We start from the raw sequence: 16,886 nt of genomic DNA, 5'->3' as shown, positions 1-16,886 counted from the left end.
AGTGGCCTGAGGATAACTCTCTGACTATTGAAGACTGAGGCAAAAAGGCATTAAGTACCTTGGCCTTTTCCTCATCCTTGGTGGCAATGTTCCCCCCCTGCATCCAATAAAGGATGGAGATTCTTCTTGGCTCTCTTTTTGTCATTAATATATTTGTAAAAACATTTTCTGTTGTCTCTTACGACAGTGGCCAGATTGCATTCTATCTTGATTACAGGAAGAAGGCTAAAAAAAGCCGATATCAAAATATCTGGATGACACTAAGGGAATCAAGAAGAAGCAGAGTTTTTCTCCAAAATATATAAAGTCAAATTATTGCAAGCATGATCAGGTACCACAGATGGAATGTACTCTTCTATTACACTGGGAAAGTGATTATGCACTATGTATGGGATCCCCCAAGTTAAATGTAATAATGACAACGCAATAAGGTTATAATTTTTTAAGGTATTTGGCTTGGTCTTACTTTACATTTAAATTCCAAAAATGGGAATTACACAAAAGTACCACACATATGCTAAATGGATTAAAAGCCAGTAAACCACAGAATGTAACTGTGAACAACAATGCATCCTCCAACAATTGTATTCCTAGTGGAGTCCCTCATGTATCACCTTTTGGCTTTAGGTTCCGTAAAATATTTTATCTAACCTGGAGAAAAAACACAAAGCTATCCCTGACATACTTTGGGTCTGACAAAGCTGAGAAAAATCACAGGTAATGAAATGGCAAGAATAATCTGGACACAGACACTGAAATACAGATTTCTGTATCACCCATCCAAAACAAGAAATACAAGTCATGTTTCCAGGACGTGGGAGCCTCTCCTGGGAATCACTGCTTTGGAGCAGGTGTTAGAAGCATTGGCAAATAACTAGCAAAGAATAACTCCTTAGTCTGACACTGTGGTCAGACTTGGAATATAATTTAAGCAGTCCAAGTAAAAATTCCTCTGTTTCACCCCACAAGAACTCTACATTACATCATTTGTGTGACTGTTTCTCAGATACTAAGCCCAGTTTTAGCGTCCTCAGAGGATGCTGATTGAGCTCACTTGAAAGAAAATGAAGAAAGAATCACATAATCAATCTCATCAAATAAACTGAAGAAAATCCCTAATTTTAGTGAAGATTTCCGCTTGTGAACAAGGAAAGTTCTGTAATGACTTGGTCAAGCTAATAAAATCTATACAATGAACAGAAATTCAATAGCAGCAAACAAAGAAAGAGCTAAAAACAAAACAGAAGGTCAAGGGAGACAAATTCAGAAAGGAAATACTTTTAGCAATGCATTTTTTACACATCAGAACAATTATCCAGGCTTGAGTATTAGCGGAAACAAAAACTTAATCAACCAGCAGCTGTAAGATAAAAAGCAGTAACGTTGCATGGCAATGAACACACAGAGGAGATGCCAGTTCTGATAGCAAATTTAAAGCTTCTTATGCTGGAGATGAAGCTGAAGACCACAATTCAGTGTCCTGCACGTTTTCACATTTGGGTGACCTTTTGAGTATTTCACATGCACTTGCTGCAGCAGTTCTGCCAAACTAGTCCAACCGCTGTTTGCAACAAGGATAAACTGCAGATCAGAAAGGCGTCTTTTACAAAGACTGAAATACATTTGATCAAACTCAACTGACACGTTTTGGCAGATGTTGTGTTTATCCTCAGCAGTTTTTGAAAGTAAATTCAAAATGATGCCATAACCTTTTTGGCTTAGAATAAGCTCAAGACCACAAAGTGAAATGATTAGACAATTTTGGAAAAAAAATAGAGCTGTCAAAATGTGCTGCATAAGAGAAACTTTTAAACATTGATAGGAATGGCTTTGACAGAAATTTCTGCTGGAAAGTATGTCAAAGTCTGCAAGTTACTTGTTGCAAAAAGGGATTAAGAAGAAATGGGAGAAATAAAAGTTATTCTCATGTTTCCTGAATATATTTTTATTTTTAACGAGGTCTGAATGATCATATTGAGCCTAGCAAAATAATATATATATCTACTTCAAATTTAGTTTGAATTGCTTCAACTTTCAGGTCCAGGATCTTGCTGCCTCTTTATCTGCTAAATTAAAAAGCCGATTAGTAATATTTTGCTCTGCATCAAGTCAAACAATTTCCATTTGGCTAAGCTAAAATATCCAAGTTCCAGCTATCGTTCATGGTTGGTTTTGTGCCATTAACTGTGTGCTGTTGGAACGGATTCAGGGAGAAATCACAGCCACTTCTCCCATTGTGGAGAGAGAACTGGAACCAGTTCTTCAGAGGAGGTCTAAGCATCACTGCCAATGCAACACAGAGAACTGAAGCTCAGTTCAGTTGACCTTTCACGTCGACTGTGGACCAATTCTCATAGTCACCAGCAACAAAACTGATCTAATAGCGTGCTGCCACCAGAAAGGGGGGCAGTGGTTTTGCCTATTACACATATGACCATAACTTTGGCAGAACTTCTGCCCAGCTGATCACAGAATCCTGATTTTTTTGGCTCTGTGCTCTGTCATCTTAAATTTTTTTTGCCATTTTCCATTTTAGTCATGTATAAACTTTATCAGCGATAGCTCCATTTTTACAGACCACTGACAGGCACATGAAAGAGGGTAGAATCAAGGTCTGATCTCTGTGGGGCTGCTTTGCAGACTCCTTTTCACAGGTTAAACTGAGATCTCATTTGCCAGTTTCTAAAGCATTTAATGTGTGTTATGTTGATTTTGTCATCTTCCAGATACTTCATAAGACTTTTCTCATCTCGTTTCAAGTAAAGAAGTTTGAATATTATACATCAACATCACTATCCTTTAATCAACCATAATTACAGAAAATATAATGTGAAGCTGGTTTGATACAATTATTTTCCATAAACACAAATGAACTGGCATTAATTATGCTACTCTCTTTTAATTCTTTATTAATTCTGTTTCATATTAGCTGTTCCATTATTTTTCCAAGGATTTATGTCACACTGACAAGCCTATAATTACTTGGATAATCTCCTTTTATTATTTTTAAATATTGGCATGTTAACTTTCTTTCACCCTCCTTAAACTTCCCCTGCGTTGCAAGAGTTATTCAAAATCAACATTAATAGTCAAACTCCTCAACGGTGCCTTTAAACCTGTTGGATACAGGTTATCCAAACCTGCCAATTTAAAAATGTTTAATTTCCTGTTCCAAAGCAGAACAGAAACAGCTTCAAAGTTCCTGAAGCATATACAGCTCTTACCCCTCCAAATCAAGCCAGTAAGAACTGGGAATGCTCAAGGTCCCCCATCACTTGGAATAAGTTATAGAGGGCAACAACAAGAATAATTTCTGACTGGAATCCAGAAGAGAAGGTGACAAGCAAATACTCTTTGACCTGTAGGTTGTTAAAACATAATTGTTTCTGTTTTAGCAGATGTGGAAACTGAGATGTGGGGAACCTCAGCAATGCCTACAGTGCACATATCAAACCTAAGATTAGAAGTCAGAAGGTCTGAGCCCCTCCATGCCTAACAGCTATAGGCAGCTCCTCACACATCCTCCCCTGTGTAAACCAGAGGTTCCAACCAAAAATCACCACATCAAAGCACAACCGTTTATGATTAGTTGATTATCTTTTTATTGGAACCACAGTTAACAATAACTATGAAAAGGGAAGTAAAACAATTAATTGCTGATTTTTTTCATTTCTTCTCTACAATTGCTGGGTGTTGCCTCAGAGTGAAATTTTTTTGCAAAGCAGTCAGCACACATGGAGTTAGCATGATGTAATTTTTAAAACAAGACTGATTATAATTTGTTTTTTTACATTGTCTTTTTATGGAGATAATGGCAAAAAAAAAGTAATGCAGACATACATACAAATATTGTGTTAGGAACCTAGAAAAACAGCTGGGACATTACATGCCAAACTGGGTCAGTACAGTATTGAAAAACAAATATCCACATTTTAAGTTTATTTGTTGTAAGGTTGAACTTCTGAAACATGCAAATATGCATGAGCTTAAAAGAATTATGAAGTCAAAGGTAAAAAAAAAATTAAAAATTTAAATAAATGTCTGATATAGTCTAGTACTAAAACAGTCACACTTCTATATTGCATTTTCTCAGATATGTTCAAGTAGGAAAGCAGCTGAGACCAACTACTGTCACTGAAAACAAGCTATAATGTTAAAATATTGAATTGCTCTTGGCCAGAGTAGCTAATACGAGTTATAAATTTGAATTCTGTTCCTTTATGCTTAGTGCTTGGAAATGTGGAATGATCCAGCAACAATAAGAAATCTATATAAATTGAATACTGTATTTACTTCTTTGTGATTTAGCATTCTAAAACACTCAGGCAAAAGAAAGGCTACATTAAGAGAACATCAAGTGACTCATATTCAGAAGATAGGCAATACCATATCTGAGATTGCTTTTATAATGTTAATTCAGCTCAGCTGTGTGAGTCTCTTTCCAAACAGCAGGTCATTTAATGAGAGCATTATTTTTCGGAAGACTTCTATCTCACTCAGATCTGGGAATAAGTCAACAGTTTGTGTTGAAGAAGATGCTAAATGTGAGGTAGCCAAGCCCCCATTTGCTGTAGAAATGGAATTTGATGTAGTGAATGCGGTGGCACTTGCAGAAGCGTTGCTGGATTAAGGAATTTGAATATTGCCCAGAAGACTTCAAACTTCTCTTTTCCTATAAAATTCCAAGGTCATACTGGAATCATTTAAACCAACATTTTAAAAAATTGTCATTAATCCCGTTTTCCTCATTTTCTATACCCTATCTTAAATCCCCACAGCTTGATTTGGTGGAATTTTAAACTCTCATGGTTGTAATTTAACATTTCATAGACTGTATGTCTTAAAGGAATTGCAGCTACCCACAGTTTGTCAGAAGTTGAGTTATAGGATAGCTGCTATTCATCTAAACCTAAGTGACTGTGACAATTTGTCCTTCTTTCCCTTTTTACTGTTCTTGGAACTTAATTCCAGAAGACTACAGGCACTCTGAACTTAACTACTGTGAAAAATCAGGTCCAAGGTACCTCAGCTTAGGCATCCAAAGTTAGTGAACAATTTTGGCCATGCTGCATTTCCATCTAGAAGATGCAGAAGAATTGAAATCTGTATATAGTGGCTGAATATTCATACAAGGAGTATGTTCACCAATGCCCCAGCTCTTTGTCCTGCTTCCTAAGATAAAGAAACATCCACAATTGGACCCGAACCTCCATCACTGGTTCTCCACCGAGGTGCTTGATCTGAATTGAAGGATCTCAGGGAACATCACAAAATGCATTTGTTGTGCAACCTACACATTAGCTTAAATCACTTTCCGCAAAGCAAAGATGATACCACTGATTCAGCTCATGAGAGCAAAGACAAATTAGTGGTTGTTTGAGAAGTGCTCAGATGCTGTCATGAGGAACACCATAGAAAAGTCTGTAAGAAATTAATAAAGTCTATCAAAAACAGCATCCCAGCAGAAAGTGATAAATAAAGTGCAAGGTCACATGTTGAAATGGGAAGGAAATAATAGTGAATTACCTGGGCACCATCCATTCTATCCAATAAATGAGGTAAGGGTATATTGAAAGAATAGTTTACGATCTGATAATCAAAGGCCATTGTAAGGTGCCTTCACGGAGCAGGCAGGTTAAGTTTGCTTGGGCAGTTTTAATTCTGACCTGTTCTAACTGTTCTCATCACCTTTGCTGATCCTTTGGCAATAACCATTGAAACTGTGGAGTATGTGTGTGCCTGTTTATGTGTCATTTCCTAGATTTCTGTCAAAAGAAAAACTGTATCTACTTCATATTACAAAAAGATACACAAATGCAATTTACTTCATTGGGACTTCTGAATTCCCTAATTTGTTGAAACTGCTAAACCTCTAAATTGGAAGTTTGTATCATTAACAGATATATGCTCCAATTACCCAGACATACCTTGACACATATATTCACTAGGTACCCAACTCCTTACGGAATTGAAATGTATAAACAAGCTCAAGTAGCTCTACAGACAAGAAATTACATAGAAATTACACATCCAATTGAGCAACATTCCCCTGATGTCTGCTTTATCTAACCATGTGGTCTACAACACAGTATTATTGTCCCATACACATTTTTTTCCTTATGACTTCCATTTTTAGTTACATATTAAAACATGGGTTTAAATAAGTGACTTGATCAAGATCAGTTGAAAATCTGTGGCAGTGCCAGGCACCACACCTGCATTTACAAATCCCTGGTCGGTGCTTTAATCACAGTAAAATCCTTCCTTCCTTTTAATACTCACTATAATTCAGTTCTTAAAATATTATTCCTATAAAATTTTGTCTTGTGATTTTTTAAATTTAAATAGCAAGAGAAATGTTTTTCCAATAGCCCTACTGAGTGAAATTAAACATTGATCCCTGCCTTGATTTCAGCAGCAGCCAGTCTCCAGCCCAGCTGTATTCACTTCACTCCTCACTTGCACGGACTTTTCTTCCTACAGGATTTTAAAAGGTCTAATTTTTACCTCAAATTTTCATTCTGTGTACATCACCAGCTGTGAGAAAAGCCACTTTCTTCATGTACTTGTTTTCATTTGGAGACTTGTTCCAGTGCGAAGTCAAATCCTCTTAAACCTTCAATTGGTTCCCAGCATTATTGATGGGCACCCTGTACTTTGGGTAGCTACGTATAAAGTCTTTATCTATCATTCAGACCTCTAAATTTTTGATATATCAGAGAATTGAATCTTCTAGCAAAAATTTTTTCATTCTACTGTAAGTGTTATAACACAATGCTCCGTAAAACTATTTCTCTCACCAGTACAACATCCAGCAACTCAGAATATCACAGTGTAAGAGAGATGTTAGTCTGGAGCCACCTACTGGTTGTATCGCTCAGCTTTAATAGACAGGTTTGAAAAAACACTTTACACATGTGATTTTATTGTAATTATAAAAATAACAGCATATATTAATAGATTAATCGCCTGAGTATGTGATGTTTCTTGTGTACTGGTTCTTTGTTTTTAAGTTTAAATACTCAGTGAACTTAATATGGCCCAATTATCAAAATAAAAAAGAATTTATTTATCTTGCTTTCACAAGCAAAATAAAAATGGAGGGAAGGCGGCCTAAAAAAGCTCATATTTCTCAATAACACCGAAAAGAAACCAAGGAATAAGGTAAGATTAATGCTAAGATGTAAACAATTTAGTACAGTAATCCACATATCTTTAGTTTTATTGCTGTGATGAAGAGGATAAATAATTCGTATTGCCTTATTTGATGCTTCGTAAGATTTCACCCTGAATTTGTATGTGTTGTTTTAAAATAGCTAAGATACACCATGTACAGTTTTCTTGGGATTAAAAAAGGTCTGAGTCAATTTTATGACGTTCTTCAAAGGTTTTTATTAAAAATAAATTCAGACAAAAAATGTAGCAGATGAACAGAAGTATAAAGCCTTTAAAACCAGAAGTTCTAGTAAACAAGCTACTACAAGCTAAAAATAATCCAGACATTTTAGTTTGGAGATCAAAAGTATATTTATATAATGATGCTGTTAAGTATGTATTTACTCATTTATTATATGATAATGTTGATAATTATTTGTGCTGTATTTTAATATTATTTCTATGCAACAAGAATATATGCAACTTTAACTTTGTCTTCAGGAGCAAGAGAGAGCATTTTACAGATTTTACCAGTTTAAGGGAGATTCTTCGCACCATTACATAAGTATACATATACATCTACGTATAAGTATGTATACACACAGACACACAAAAATATATACATATTAACTCATTATGCTAATGTCTATACATACATATGCATATATGTATATATAAATATATGTGCATGTATATATGCATATAACTGCATATATGTATATACATGTATATACGTATGCAATAAATGTATATTCATCTATATATGTATATACATATACACACATGCATGAACATGCATGCATACCTATATATGACACCTAACATCTAACTTGTACCTTCTATAATCTCAGTTAAACAAAATCCTCTGTTGCCTCTTAGTTGTACTGGGACTAAATAGTTGCCATTATTCACACTTGCTCTCAGCAGATTCATCAGCAGGAGAAACTTCCAACAGGAGCTGTAAGTGGCAAGTAATTTTATCAAGAAATGCAAAATGCAATTTAAAATGTATAAAAGGCAGATAAACAATAAGACTTCCCAGCATAAACAGGAAAGCATAAACATATTGCAGGTTTGGAGACCAGACTATGGGAGCCAAAACTAGGAAGAAACACATTGCCACCATCACAAATGGAACTGGTAGAAACACCTGCAAGAGAAAGAAAAAAAAACGTTTTAGGAAATAAACTGACCAACTGTGATTTTATGCCTCATTCATAAAAGTAATAATGTGTTCTTTGCCGCACTAGAGTACCGTTTCTCACATTGCTGCAATCTCACCCAGGATGAGATTCATCTGACCTCAAATTGCCTACAAGATAGGCAACTTTTCTAAAATACTTGTTCAGGCTCCGTCTATTGTCAAGGAGGAGAGATAGGCAGGCCCTCAAAACCATTCATCCACATATGATATGGGCTCCTAAAAGAAACTCAGGGTTGGGTGCCTACAAGAAGCCTGGACAATGAGCATACACTTCTAACCCATGTTTCTGACAGGTAGATTGAGATTAAATTAAACCTGTCCTTAACGCCTGTGGCTGTGTCAGGAAAGGTGAGAGTAGAGCAAGGTTTAATTAACCATGAATGGCCAGCCTGGATCCCGCACTGTCCTGGTTACTGCTCCCCACTAGTATGGTTTCACGTTGTTTGCACATCTCCCCCATTCTGTATATATCCATCTCTTATTTTGAAGTGCAAGCTCTCTGGGGCAGAGACCGTCTGTTTGTTTCTTTTCCTTCTACAGTGAAGCAAAGTTTTTGAATAAGGCTCTAAAGATTGTGATTATTATTCGTATTTTTGAGGTGACTATCCACTTTTGACTTGCACTTGTTCTGTAACTTTTGCATCCTACCCATGACTCAGAAAAATCTGCAAAAATATTTTATAACTTATTTCCATTTACTTTGTACGGTCGATGTAGATGAGGTTCCCGGTATCGAAGTACAATCAGGCTTGCACAAGTCAATCCAATCATAAGCCAGGCAGAAAATTCAAAGTAATTTGTTAACGTAATAACGTCAGAGGGGATTATAAAAATGGATGCAATGGTGGTTGAAAAAATCATGGCTGGTGCTGGAGTACAGGAATGGACATTAAGCATGGATATTAAAACAGGTAAATGTCCTGACTGACTTCCAGCATAGCTTAATCGACCTAGTGTGAACATGCTGCTGTTGAGGGCACCAAATATTGAGACAGCAACAGAGAGAGGAATGATCCAGGCAACAGAGGGGATCACTCGATCAGCCCAAGTGACTGCCACAGCAACTGCAAGAAAGCAAAGCATTAGTGTACTGTAGGTACCGTGTTCTGAATTACTGACAGATTCAACAGAAATGAAACTTAAAATACATGAAATACCCATTATTTACTAGCAATGTGTGGTTTTTGTTACAGTAGTCAAACATGACTAATCTAATCCTAGAGGTATTTAATTCAGGAGCCAAAAATTTCGGGGGGGGGAGGCAATGACAGCAAGAAGGAGTGCTGCCTGCTGGAGGAAGCGCGGTAAACCTGCTGGGGCCAGTACCGCGGTAATGGACTGCCCAGCAGGAGCAAGCTGCATCTCACCGCCGTGAATCACAAACATACACGCATGGACAAGGCCATGCGGGGAAAGAAAATGAACGCATTAGTCCCCGGCATGACTACAGCAGTGATATGATCTACTGTTACGAGGAAACTGCCAACATGAGCACATGTACGTGCAGAGACGGGTCAGCGAGCATGTTACTAATGAGGTTTTGCTTTGGGTGGAACTGGGAAATGTGAAAGATTATTTCTGAACAAGAGATATTCAACATTTCTCGGAAATTAGCTATAGCCCATATTGTAGCAAGGACTAATATTTAGTGGGCCTATAACCAACTGCCATGAGGAATATAGGTCTTGCAGTGATCTGAGCAGCATAGGAAGTTACTAGAGATGGGGAAAACAACCCCCCCAAAAATGCAGTGAACGAACAAGAACTGCAGCAATGCATAGCAATGTTTGAAACAAGAGCTGTCATTTTAAGGCTATCTCCTCAGTTGACATAGATAAAGCACAGCTCTCCCGGTATGTTTGGAGCTGCTCATGCTGGCTGGGCACCTGCTATTCACAGATACCCTGGTATTTGCTGCCCCTTTCATTCTAGGATGGATCTGCAAATGTATGCATCTCTCCCAGCAGATAGCCTGATAATGGCTGAGCCGTAATATGAGGTTGCTGAGTGACAGCTACACTGCTCCCATTTATGTTATTGAGCTCTTCTCACAGGAAAAAAAAAATTGGTTCATCCAAATGAGGTATGGTTTTTGTCACTCCTGGGGGCAAGGTCTGACAGCTCAGCCTCATAGCAGTGGTATTTAAAAGGTGCTGTTTGGACAACCAAGGAGAAGTACTGCTCCTCTTGGACATTTTCATGGACAGCTTATTGGTACAGGATCTGACAGAGGCTTTACATACATTGGACTTTTGTATAGGCTCTTCCAAGGAATCACAATATTTATCATGAATAACCCCCACACACACACCCAAAATGGCTACATTTTTGTGTCCATAGTCTGTTCTATATTATTTATCATGGTAGACTTGTCCACCTCCTAAACAGTAATGGCTTTAACCTGAGACAGATGAGGTAGGGAAGGAAGGAGGGGAGAGGATTAAAACTACAGGAAAACAAAGGTCTTCTCCATACTCAACAAAGACCTGATCTCCACCTGATTTTCCAGGTTTTAATACACTTCTGATTTCTTTTTAGACAGTGCAGGTATAAGCCAACATTTTCAACACCTAATAACATCTATCTGCATTCAGTCCAACTTGTGTCATACAGTAAAATTAAACAAGAATTCTCTGTTAAAACTTAGACTGAAACACAGAATTTCCGACTGTGAAGTTAGATGAGCAGAAGTAACCCAGTGAATTGACATCAGATGGGTATGCTAATGGACCACACCTTTTTACTTAAAAAAAATCAAGTCCGTACCTGAAGAGACAATTTCCTTAGGTGTGAGGACGGTCAGATATGAGATGTTCACCAGTAAGTAAAAAACAATTACTGCCGGAACAGCAGTCATCACAGTTAAGGGGATATTTCTGCTAGGGTTTTTCATCTCTTCTGAAAAATACAATTTTAAAAGACTAATAAAGCAAGCAATGTAGCTTCTGCAAGTGTGTTTCAGTAGCAAACCTGCGCAGAGCTTGACAAGACCGACCCCTAATCACGGCTCCTAAGCTACATTGCTTGTGAGGTCCTACAGTTGTTCTCAAATAGTTTCTTATCAAAGAAGTCTAAACAAAGTATTTTTCATTTTTTCAAATCTCTTTTTTCTTATTTAGCTCTTTTTTAACTGTCTTGGAAGGAGGGACGGGTAGAGGCCTGATAAAAGAAATGACAAAAGGACTGATAATTAGATTAGATATTACAAAGAAATTCTTTACTATGAGGGTGATGAGACACCAGAACAGGTTGCCCAGAGAAGTTGTGGATGCCCCATCCCTGGCAGTGTTCAAGACCAGGTTGGATGAGGCTTTGAGCAACCTGATTTAGTGGAAGGTGTCCCTGCCCATGTCCCCGTCCAAGGGGGGTTGGAACTAGATGATCTTTAAGGTCCCTTCCAATCCAAACCATTCCATTATTCCATGATTTTATGATAAATTTTCTCTGATTTAACAAATCTTTGACTTACATTAACAATTGATTTGGTAAGAACTTTTCAAGTAGCCATACTTTTAAAACACAAGCTTGGACGTCAGACTCTAAAGTCAGTTTATTTATTTTTACATCACCTCATGAGTCCTGATCTGAAACTTTCTGAGTGCATTTTCCTATTCCTGCACAAAACCTTTCTCTTTGCCCTTACCTCAGGAAATACAGAAAATGTAAGGGGAAGAGACCGAAGGTATTGACAGAAGTGCAGTAATGCAGTGGCTTTAAAATGGGGCCATTCCCAGCTGGATTCTGCTGTTGATTATCTTTTCCAGGGCAAAGCTGACAGAGGAAAACTGTTTAGTGCTAAGCCTGGCATCTTAGCTTAAAACTACTCTTACCAAATGAGAAAAAACTCCAAACTTTGCAGCTGAACAACTGAGGAACTGGCACGCATTCCTGACCATAGGATAGTCCCGGCAAAAGATGGAGCTGGTTTCCAGAACCCTAATAATTCATCTTCATCTCAGACAAAAAGGGTCTTTTTCCTTTCTTTCACTCCTTCACCCCTTCCCTCTCACTCCCTTTCCCCTTCCCACTTCCCTCAGCATTTACAAAAGGCTTCCTGAGTGTTACCAGCCGATAACTCACAAGGGGGAAGAAGTGGAAAGTCAAATGTGCAGCTTACTTAAGCTTTTTTTAGGAGACAGAAATCCCTTTCCTCCCTCAAATATAATTTGTCTCCTGCCCAGAACACCAACTTTGAGCCTGCCCCAGCGCTGGCTGTAGTACACAGAGCCAGAGGGACTGAATGAGCACAACAGTGAAATTCAGATACGGACTATTGGAGAATTTGGGATTTATTTCAAATGTAAGAAATACACTTGGTAATTTTGAGCCCAGAAGGGGACAATCACCAAAACTGCCAATTTAAATTTGTCTTTCCATTTGTTTTGTTGCGCGTTACAGTCCTGCCATCCAGCTGGCACCTGATGCTTTAGCTGAAGCTCACAGGAATTAAGTTATGAAGAATAGGAAATTCAGTTCAGAAGAGGACTATTGCATAGATTGCATCTGTCTGAACAGCTGTGCTGCCCAGTATATGGTATTTATTACTACTGCTAACTGATCAGAAAATAAAATAATATTTTACCAATAATCCTGTATTTTCTCCAGCTTACAAAGCTAAATGCTTGCCTTTAAGCAAATCATAAGATTTCAAAATTATACTTTGCTGATTTATATCACCTTTTTTATTGCAGCATATTGTTAATGCTGGGATAGCTGGATTTTAATAATAACAGACATTTTTTTAAACATTAACCCAATTTTCACACTGTTCTCACCACTGAACTTTGTGTTATGCATTTCACACATTCGGTGTATTTAGTGTTTTACATGTGATAGAGGTCAACAGAAAAATAGGTTTAAAGATGTAAGAGCAACATCCATTTGCTTACAATTTAATTCTATAAATCTGATGATACTATAAAACACTATTCATTTAACTCATGACGTGCATAACGAACTTCATGAACGTTATCTCTGCAGCTTTCATGAAAAACTGCTCTATTTATTACTGCCACATGCGTCACCAGATACAGAATAGGGTAAGTAAATGGATATTCAAAAAGGTTTTGAATGTTTAAAATAGAGCACAAGTTATATGAAAGAATTTATACCAGTTCCCTTACATTCTTCTTCACCTTCTGTGCAAAACTCTATTTTCTCAAGGAAGTGACCATCCTATATATCCCATGAAATTACTATATTTTAACACAACTCAAAATGAATTTGTCCATGTACAAACCAGCTGCATATTCTGAGAGAAGGTACAGATATTTAAATACACATTAATCAATTATCTTTTTGGATTTGGTCCTTACTGTGCACATAATTTGGCATGGATATCTTAATCCTTTTCTTAAAATGCATTGACAATGACACTAAGACAAAATGCAACTTTGTAAGGTATGAGAAAATCTGTTTATGCACGAGATTTTAAATTTATTTTGATTTTTCTTGTACTCATTTGGAAATGTCAGTCTGATTCTGGAGACTGCACAAGAAGCAAGAAACTTCTCTAGAGAGAAACAATGCCTCTTCTACCAGCCCCAGCAAACACGGGACTCGTTAAAAAGTGAGAGACCCTATGGTCTTGAAGGAGAGACAAGTTCTACTAAGATGAGCTGAGGAACGTAAGAATGGCGACTGCAGAAAAAACTCTGAAGAAGAGGAGTGAGATACCTGCCATATAATTGAGGGACCACCAACCACCATACGCATACAGTCCTTGGAAGAAGGCTTCGGCAACCTGTGATGCATTGGGGATCTCTGAGCTGAACGCGTCCTCAAACCTGGCCAGACTCTCCTTTCTCCCGACAACAAGAACTATGCCACCGATGGCGATTACAGATAAGGCCATCATCTTCAGCAGAGTGAAAATCGTCTGCACCCACGCAGCCATTTTGACGCTGCAGCCATTCAAAATCCCCAGGGACCAGAGAACAGCCAAGGCCAAGCATTTCTTCAGCACTTCTGGTGCAGGGCAAATGCCGTAGAAGGGCTGGGTGGCATATTCAGCAAACAGCAAGGCTCGAGCAGCATTTGATGCTGGCTTGGTAAATGTTGATGTCCAGATAAAGACGAAGGCAGGTAGGGATCCAAGGCCTCTTTTAATATGGCTGTATTCTCCTCCGGAGAAGGGCAGAGCAGTTCCCAGCTCCGCATAGCAGAGGGAACCCATCAGAGAAACCAGGCCAGACGCAGTCCAGATCATTAGTGCGACGCCGACGTTGAGTAAGGAATGCTTTAACACCCCCGTGGGAGACACAAAGATCCCCGCCCCGACAATTGATCCTATAATAAAACTTACCCCATCGAAATAACCTATATTTCTTTTGAGTTGCATCTTGGTCTTTTCTTGTCTTTTCCCATCTTTGGGATTGTCGCTCTTTCCTTTTCCCATTTTTTTTCTGGTTTTTTCACAGCAGATTATATGACTTCAGAGGCTAGATTACATGTATTTCCCTTTCACTTTGTCGTTAGCAGACTGTCACAGCCCTTCTTGCTAGTGAAATGTTATGAGAAGCCTGGCTTAATCATTCAGGAAAGAGAGCATACTTTGGGTTTTGGTGTCTTCTGTGTGAAGATGATTAACCAAATACTTTAAGAAACACTGGCAAATCATATACATGTTGGTTTAATATGTACTTCAGAAATAATATTAAGGTCTGGAGGTATTTTTAAAGAAACCGGCATAAAAAATAATGCGCGGTAAATGCTCATTTCTCGGCTGATTTGCATCAACAGATTTCAGATTTTGTATGTATGTCTTCAGAGACAGCTGTGAGAGGTGGGTAAATGCGACCTCTGCATCAGACCTAGGGAAAGGGGAAGGGTATGGCAGCACGAAGAAAGGTATCAGCTCTCCTTATGCTATTGACAGTGACACGGCATTAGTTGAACAGTCAGGTACTATTTTTCCACCGCCAATACATAAAAATGACTGATCACCAGTGAACACCAGTATGTTTTGCCAAATCCCCATCAGTCACTGGGTATAGTGGAGGTTGTTTATATTTCACTCATTAAACACTGCCCTAGAAAGAAAATTACCAGTTTATTCCCAGCTTTTCTCGAGCACTCATCACTATAGCAGTACCCAAGCATTTCCTAAGCAGGTATCAATCTTCGGACACTGCTGCCAGGGGAAGGGGCTGCATCGTCGTTTCGATTGTATGTATGGGGGGCGGTGGAACAGAAAGATGAAGGTTGAAAGTTCCCACCACCTCTTCAGGTGCAGCCACTGATTTTTCTACATATTTAACAATCTGTGGTATATATTATACGTTCAACATACAGAAATGGAGCTTCTCTTCAATCAGATGTGGATATATCATTGCCATAGACATTTGCACCAAGAAAAATGTATTTATTCTTTCTAAGAGATACAGAGAAAAATGTGCAGAAAGAGGGAAACTGACCGAAAAAGAAGCTCAGCGCATACCTTAAGGGTTGTTAAGCGCCCAGGCTAGTAGCTGCAAAGTTCTTACTTTTTGTTGGTCAGGTTGCAGAACTCACTTTGTCCCGAAGGTCAAAGCTCAGTAACACAGCGAACAAAACTCACGGCTTTTACAGGGCCCATCTTGAAATACACAGTGGTTCAGATCTGTCCTGAACAGCTGGATTTTCACTCAAGTACAAAATAAATTTATCTTAAAAATTAGGCGTATGTAATATGCCATCATGTGAAAGACTTGTAGTTAAACTAGGCATGTGCATAGACTGTTATTTTTTAATTTTTTCAATTATTTCATTAAAGTGAGTGGCCATCACCACACAGAAACTATGCAGCACAGTGACAGAATCCACAGCTCCAGAACAGCGTTTAACCATAAGACAATCCCTCCACCTTCTGCAAATCACTGCAGCACTCACCATATACCTTCACCTCCAAAAAACATCCAGTCCTACAGACTACAAAAACTCGTTATATAGGAAACACACCTCTATTTATAAAATTTTGCATGCATTTTAAATTGTATTTATTCACTTTCAAAATTGCAGTAAGTATTTAAGTTCAAGTATGCATTTACCATTTATTATGAATAATTCATAATAATTCAAAGTATTTATTCACCAGTATTCATGAATTGGAAATTGTGACAAATGTTTTAAATGGCTAAAATATGTAATTTCCTGGTTTATTTCAGTGCCTTTTCTGGGTCTCCTTCTGTGAATGCACACATTTTTTGATACCAAGCAATCTTCCAACTCTTTATTTTGGGTGTTCTACTATGTACAGCTGGATTTGGATTACTATTTTAAAAACAAACAAATATTACACTAAATGGCAGCTTAAAGTACAGATGCAACTGATTTTGTTTTGCTGTTCACCCTAAAGTACATTAATTTCTAGTATAAGAGGCATTTCCAAAATCTCCCAAGCAGATTAGTAAGGATTTTTTACTTCTGACAAAGCTGCCTGATTTCAGAAAACCCCGCTGAGATTATTACTTTCTTTTGTGTGCTTTCTGCCTAGCTCAATTAAATGTTTCTAGACTTTCAGTGAAATGCTTTCGAGATTTATGCAAAA

At 37.9% G+C, this 16,886-nt stretch overlaps 1 protein-coding gene across 1 annotated transcript; it reads right to left on the bottom strand.

Annotated features, from left to right (window-relative positions):
* Window positions 1-7,956: 7,956 nt before the first annotated feature.
* Window positions 7,957-14,756, bottom strand: LOC104081544 (solute carrier family 7 member 13-like). The gene is made up of 4 exons (XM_009584335.1): window positions 14,036-14,756; window positions 11,126-11,257; window positions 9,059-9,423; window positions 7,957-8,305 (listed from the first exon to the last, which is right to left on the bottom strand). Exons 1-4 carry the CDS (start codon window positions 14,754-14,756, stop codon window positions 8,060-8,062), a joined length of 1,464 nt encoding a protein of 487 aa, XP_009582630.1. The 3' UTR covers window positions 7,957-8,059.
* Window positions 14,757-16,886: the final 2,130 nt, after the last annotated feature.

This window comes from Fulmarus glacialis, unplaced genomic scaffold (assembly GCF_000690835.1).
Source record: "Fulmarus glacialis isolate BGI_N327 unplaced genomic scaffold, ASM69083v1 scaffold34028, whole genome shotgun sequence".
Lineage (NCBI taxonomy): Eukaryota > Metazoa > Chordata > Aves > Procellariiformes > Procellariidae > Fulmarus > Fulmarus glacialis.
The sequence above is the reverse complement of the archived record's forward strand: the minus strand, read 5'-3'. Positions and strand labels throughout refer to the sequence as shown.

Coding starts and splice junctions, on each gene's coding strand:
- LOC104081544 (XM_009584335.1), bottom strand. CDS start 14,756: ATGGGAAAAGGAAAGAGCGACAATCCCAAAGATGGGAAAAGACAAGAA. Junction 11,258..14,035: donor GTCCCTCAATTATATGGCAG/GTATCTCACTCC, acceptor TGTATTTTTCAG/AAGAGATGAAAAACCCTAGC. Junction 9,424..11,125: donor TAAGGAAATTGTCTCTTCAG/GTACGGACTTGA, acceptor GCTTTCTTGCAG/TTGCTGTGGCAGTCACTTGG.